General features: G+C 47.5%; 1 protein-coding gene across 1 annotated transcript in view; it reads left to right on the top strand.

The window, feature by feature from the left end:
- The window catches only part of prom1a (prominin 1a), a gene marked incomplete at its 5' end in the record, with an annotated part of 72,047 nt that overhangs the window by 41,317 nt on the left and 23,230 nt on the right, over positions 1–7,500 (top strand). The window contains one exon of the mRNA XM_080525071.1: positions 7,387–7,500. This exon is cut by the window's right edge and continues 7 nt beyond it. Within this exon, the coding sequence (XP_080381197.1) occupies positions 7,387–7,500 (114 nt within the window). The remainder of the gene's footprint in view (positions 1–7,386) is intronic.

Below are 7,500 nucleotides of genomic sequence, written 5' to 3'. Positions count from 1 at the left end.
ACATTTAGCTGACACTTTTATCCAAAGTGACTTTGCAATGAGTGCATAATTAAGCGTTATGGAACGAGAAGCCGTGGATATCGCGAAGCAGAGGGCCGTTACACCCCCTAGATGTGCCGATATCCACGATATACCACGGCTTCGAGTTCCATAACGCTTTTTTACAACGGTTACCACATTTATCTATCAATATTTCACAAAAGAGAGACAAGACAAACTTTTAATTAATGTATTTTAATGGACCTATGTTTTATTGTAGCCTAAGTGTATTCATCCACTGAACAGTTGTTTATTGGTTGCTAAGCAACGGTAACAATGTAGCTTCGATAACGGTAATATATACAAACGCGGAGTAATATGAAAAGATGTGTCAACATTCCATTTAGCCGTGCGTATATCATGGATATCGGCACGGCTGTAACGCAAAATGACCAATAGAGAAAATGGACCGGATCTATCCGTTGTATAAATTTAAGTAGGCTATGCTATGGTCCCTGCAGGAATCGAACACACAACCTAAGCGTTGTTAGCGTCATGCTCTACCAACTGAGCCACGGAGGACCACAAATTATGAACATTCAACAGATGACGCTTAATTTTGGTAGCCTATCAAAGTATTACTGCTAGCGAAATACCACATAGAACACTTGGCACTCTAGGTGGTGAGTGTTCCGGAATCCTTTGGCAGTTGAGTTAAAGGGATGATTCAGCCTATTTTCCTGTTGAGGTGAAGTATCGTCTTTCCCTGAGTCGTCCTCAGTGGCCACTGGCCAGTAGTGAAAGCTTCTGTGGTTCTCCGTTCTCCACTTTGCTACCACAGAGCAGTCTAAGGCTAGCAGTCTCAGGCTAGCAGGCTAGCAGCGCCCTCTCCAACAAACAGGGTTCCAATGGCACTTAAGTTAGCTGAATCATAATTTCAGTCATCTGCATCACATACCCACAATCTCGTCAGAGAAACTTCAAACAAAGTTTAATAGCAGCTTGAAAGGATTTATTGACATGCATACTAATTTCAAATAAAAATAATGACAGCATCATAAGGGATTTGCTCGTGCAAAGATTATAAACCATCAAAAGGAGCTTCGGGGCTGAAGGTGGCGAGTTCTAATAGACAAGATTAATAATGATATCATAGAGAGACTATCTCCAGTCACCAGCTGACAGCTAGTACAGGAGGGTAGCTCTGAGAGGAGAGGAGAGGAGGACGAGAGGAAAGGAGAGGTGGGAGAGGGGACAAGAGGAGAGAAGAGGGGAGGAGTGAAGGAGAGGAGAGAGGAGGGGAAAAGATGGGGGGGAGGAGAGGGGGGAGAAAAAAGAGGGGAGGCGGGATGGGTGGGAGGAGAGAAGAGAGGAGAGGGGAGGAGAGAAGATAGGATGAGAGGAGAGGAGAGAGGAGGGGAAAGGGTGGGTGGGAGGAGAGAATGAGGAGATATGGGAGGAGAGGCTAAGGTGAAGAGAGGAGGGGAAGGAGAAGAGGAGAGGGAGGAGAGCAGAGGGTTGGGTGGGAGGATGTGTGGTCTAGAAATAGCCGTGTTTCTGTTTCTGCCTCAGATAAAGACATCTTTCATTGCTTTGTGCCTCTGTTTCCCCTGTGGTCAGACAGCACACACACACATACACCCACACATAGCCTACACACACACACACACACACATACGCACGCACGTACGCATGCACACACACGCGTGCATATGTATGTATGTATGTATGTGTGTTGAGCGCGTTTGTATGTATGTGTGTGTGTGTGTGTGTGTGTGTGTGTGTGTGTGTGTGTGTGTATGCTATACCGCAGTCTTTACTTAACTAACAGTATAGTCCATTCCCCCTGCCCCAGATAGGACACTCCTGGGCAGGCTAAGCCTAGCATGACAGCTGAGCAGCGCACTGACCTCTGGTAAGCTGAGGATAACAACCCCTTAACCACTCAATAAACTCCTGCAAGTACAAGTCTTCATCACCACATGCTAACACAGACTAACTCAGGCTAGCTGCTGTGGTCTATACAACACAGGCTAACAGCGATAGTAACACAATAACACACACACACACACACACACACACACACATACACAGACACACACACATACACACAATGCTGAATTATGTATCCACTTGTTAAATTGTTGATGTGACATGTGAGTGATCTGTATGAGAGAGCGTGGACCGTGTGAAGTGTCTCTCTGATCTGATCTAACGCCTACATCCCCCCTCTACCCCCCCTCACATGTGAAGACAAACACCACTGCTACAGAGTTGAATACACGCTGGTTTTTTGAAAATATATAATTCTTAATTCTTCCTTCTAGCATTGTAACTGCCAACGGCTCCTGGCCCTAGCATGGATTTCTTTTTCTTATGATGACTGATGGATAGATGATTCACTTACTTAGACAAAATATACTTGTGGTAAGTCGTTTTGGATAAAGGTGCCAAAAATGTAAATGCTAAATGTCACCGTTCCCTGCGGTGGGGATGGTGACATTCAGGTGTGGCACCAATGTCACCGGGGCCGTTTGCTGACAGGGAGCCTTATTGTTATTCATGCCTGGCCTTAGGAGGGCTCTGCGCTGCTCAGGAGTTATGGAGCCACTTCCTGTAAGTACCGTAGGAATGGTCCACAACCAGGGGAGGAGGAGGAGGACAGGGCTCCTTGTGGAGGGCAAGGAGGACACCCTATCTATAGTCCACACACACACACACACACACACACACACACTCGTGCGCATCCACACACACATACACACACTGACAAACACACACACAAACACACACACACAAACACACACACACTCACACACACACACACACACATTGTACATGCCATTGTTCAACATTCACACGGGTCACAGTGCTACAGTGTGTTAACTTGTTCTGAACCATTTGTTCCTGCTTCTTAATACCACACAGCTCACAGCCACTGTGAACTATGTACAGAGACAATGTAACAATGCTATGTTACCATGGTTATCAGTCGACCATAAAGGTCACTGGCTGCTCTGACCTTTGACCTTTGAAATCATATAAATCCTAAAATAATGATCATCCACCTAGTGGCCATTGTTGAACTCTGTGTCAGTTCCTGTTTGACAGTCCTTGAGAGAATAGAGAGGAGGGGAGAGGAGAGGGGCGTGAGGAGGGGGCGAGAGGAGAAAAGGAAGAGGAGATGAATGGAGGAGAGTAGAGGGGTGAGGACGGGGAGGAGCAGAGGGGGCGAAGAGGGCGAAGAGGAGGAGAGTAGAGGAGGGGATTGGAAGAGTAGAGGGGAGAGGAAAGGAGAGGAGAAGAGGAAGGGATTGAATGGGAGAAGATTGAGGGCAGAGGAGGGTAGAGGAGGAGAGGAAGGGATTGAATAGGAGAAGAGTGAGGGGAGGGGAGGGGAGGGGAGGAGAGGAGAAGAAGAAGGGATTGAATGGGAGAAGAGTGAGAGGGGAGGAAGGGAGGAGAGGAGAGCAGGGGAGGGGGGGAGAGAGGCTGTGAGAGAGCTGTGTCCTGGCCTGGCACCACACAGCACAATGCATCTGAATACAGCAGGACATTGTTAGTCCAGGCCTCGCCCCAAAACCACCAGACCGTGTCACACTGCCCTGACACACACACACACACACACACACACACACACACACACACACACACACACACACAAGGCAGCCATGGCCTATATTATGATGGCCTGGAAGTTGGCCCTCCAGTGTTATCCTAAGTAGCAGTTCCCCTGTGGTCCCATGTTCACGTGTCATTAGGCCTGCTGGGAGCCTCAGCCCAGCCACGTCCACACGCTTGGCCAGGATGTGCTGCTGTCTGTCTCCTGCTGCTGAAACCGGCTTATCATACAATAACAATTTACCCCTGCCTATACCGGCGTAGAGATAAGACCGGGGACATTCTCTCCCAGACACACACAAACACACACCCACGCACTAACACACACACACACACACGCACACACGCACGCATGCATGCAGGCCTGCACGCACACACATACACACACGCACATGCTCACACACACGCACACATATATGTATACGTACACACATGCGCGTGCAGGCACACACACACATACACATATTATGTACACGAGGCAATCGCACACATGCGCATGCGCGCACACAGAGCTTGTTGGAATGCACTTGCTGTGTTCTTCAAAGACCCTTTGTTCATCAGTGGAGATTCTGCTGACCTTGCTGAACCATGCTGACCAGAGAGAGAGAGAGAGAACTAGAGAGGGGTGGGACTTAGATACAGAATACGGGAGAGAGATGGGGAGAATGAGATAGAGAAAGAGGGGGGGGGGGGTTGAGTGACAAAGAGGAAGGTAGCGCCAGAGAGAGAGAGAGAGCGAGAGAGAAAGAGGAGAGGGAAATGAGAGGGAGATGGTGAGAGACAGAAAGAGAGAGGAGGGAAATTAGAGTGAGAGAATGAGATGGGAGAGAGAGAGAGAAAGAGGAGGGGGAAATGAGAGGGAGATGGTGAGAGACAGGGAGAGGAGGGAAATTGGAGTGAGAGAATGAGATGGCAGAGAGAGAGAGTTGCACAAAAGGTCTTTGTAGTGGTCATGTAGTAGCCATTTTCCCTCCTGCCCACTGCCCACAGCAGACCCCAGACCCCCTCAGGCCAGCCCTGGGACTGACCCAGCCTTTCCAGGCTGCTGTTTGTCTCCCAGGCCTGGGACATGGCACCAAGACCCACTCACAAACAGACCACCACCCCCCCAGTCCCTGGAGCACAGCCTGGCTTCTGATCCAGCTGATGCACCCAGTGACATACGCATTCTGATGCATCATTTACCACACACACACACACACACACACACGTGCTGAGCACACAAACACATATTGAGCTCACATACACACACATGTGCACACACACACACACACACACACACACACACCCACACACACACTGGGAACACATGCATACTCAAGCAGACACATGCAGAGTGCTCACACACTCTGAATAGGCTCACACATGTAACATACTAAAATACATAACACACTGAAGAGAGTCTCTCACACACACACACACACACACACACACACATACGCACACGCACACACGTGCGTACACACACACACACACACACACACACACACACACAGCTGGTGGGATGAATGGCTTAAAATAGGTCTGAATCTATGATAATGCTAATTTATCTCATTGTCCTCAAGCGGTTGTGAAGTGTGTGTATACACACACACACACACACACACACACACACACACACACACACTTGTTTGAACAACCACTGATTCATGTAAATTAATGCGTTGGTCAAACCCCATATGAAAACATGGATTGTGACTCACAGTGAGTCATCTTAACACTTTATTTAGATGCTTGCTGATTCAATTACAGATTTCCATAGATAATACTGTACATGGAAAACAATGATATTTATAGAATAAATAAATTATATAACATGTGTTTTGTGCGTAAGGAATGGTGTAAAGTTAACACTTTGCCCAAGACCATAGAAATCACCCAACAAAGTTTAGGACTGGCTTAGTTTTCAGCCAAGTCCTACGCACACACACACAGACACATACACACACACACATACACACACACACACACACACACACACACACACACACATACACTCTCTCACCCACACATTCACACTCACTCACGCACACATTCACTCTCTCTCTCTCTCTCTCTCTCTCTCTCTCTCTCTCTCACACACACACACACACACACACACACACACACACACACACACACATTCACACTCACGCATGCACACATTGACTCTCTCTCTCACACACACACACACACACACACACACACACACACACACACACACACACTGTCTCATCCACACACTCTCTCTCACACACACACAGACACACACACAGTCAGACTGGCAGGGGGGGTGTATGCTCATCTGGGCTAGTGTGAGTCATGGGAGAGGCTTAATGGGGCAGGTTCCTCTTGATGTTGCTGCAGCTAATTAAACCAAGCAGAGACAACCACACTACATCACTGTTTGAAGTACGGAGGACACCTTATTTAGTCCCGGATTTTACCTCAGTTAGTCATCCTCGTTATGCAACGGGGCGTTCAGCATCTGCTTAGAAGGTGTTTACTTTCCCCATCAGTGACGGAAATGACAGAGAGGTTGTTTACCTCCGAGCTGAGTAATGGGGCTGTCCCAAGTTGAAGGGTATCCGTGTGGATGACGTCTGACGCGTCGAGTGTTTGATAGTTAGAGACGCCGTTTGAGAGACGTTCCCACACCTGAGCTTGCTCCGGGTTCTCAGAGGGAAAAGAAACCCCTTCCCACTGCTGTCAGGACTGCAGAGTCTGCTATCTGCTACCTACTGCAGGGGGTTCTCAAACGTAAATGTTTTATTCAAGGTCAGAGGTCTGGAATGATTGGCGATAACACAATTATGATTGTGATTCTGCTCACTTTATAACTTTTAAGCAACATACAATCACGTTCAAGACAGTCAAAATACATTCAAGTCCATTTCAGAAGCATTTCAGTCCGCATTGCGGACCGTGGTCCTGACCTACTGTGTCTTCCTCTGTAGATTGAAGACCCATCTCTTCACGCTCCATCTTAACTGTCCCTCCTAAAGATCTCTTCATCCCCTCTACCCCCCTGTACAGTTTCTCTACTGTAAATAATTGGAAAATTCTTCCTTCTTCTAGCATTATGAGAGTCAATGGCCACTGGCCCTAGCATAGATTACTTTTTCTAGCTATGACTGATGGATAGATGATTCACTTACTTAGACAAATGCATTTGGTGCAAGTCGTTTTGGATAACGGCATCTGGTAAATGCTAAAAATGTAAAAATGTAATGTAAATGATAGCAACTCCTTTACACCGATGAAGGTGTGTTGACTGCAATGTTTGGTATCCTGAGTATTTAGAAAGTCAGTACGTGTGCTGGAGTTGTTTTCCTAAGACATGAGATAAGTGACCATACTGAATAAACCACATTCAAATCACATTCAAACCACATTCCACTGTGGACCTTCTTCTGTGAGGATGGTTGAACAGGTGGCAGCTTTGGCTGTGAGAGTATACTGCCCCCTGGTGGCCATGATGAGTTCGTTTACACAAGATTGGAACCCAGATCTTCCTCTGTGTGATGTACATACATCAGGGTGGCTGGGGGAGGTAGAAATCGATGGACGGGCACATTGTAATCTATAGAACAGAATGAGGAACGGTAGGAAGCACACCATGCCTGTCCTCCGAGCCCATCCTCCGATTTCTACCTCCCCCAGCCTCCCCGGACCATGAACTACATGGTGTATCTGTGACTATCTTATGTCAGTTTTGTAACTTCATTATATGTAGTTTCCTCTCCTTTTCCTCTCCTTTAAGTAATGTTTTGTGGTTGTGTGTGCTGTGTGTGTTATCTCTCACAGGGCCGGGATCCTGTGTGCGTACGTAGCCAATCAGAACCTGAGTTCTCAGCTGAAAGGCATGAGGCGATTGGTCAACAGCAACCTGAGAGACCTGCAGACCTTCGCTAACGACAC

This window comes from Nansenia antarctica, assembly GCF_963989245.1.
Source record: "Nansenia antarctica genome assembly, chromosome: 3".
NCBI classification, from domain to species: Eukaryota; Metazoa; Chordata; class Actinopteri; order Argentiniformes; family Microstomatidae; genus Nansenia; species Nansenia antarctica.
Note: the sequence above shows the minus strand (reverse complement) of the source record. Positions and strands in the feature narration are given on the sequence as shown.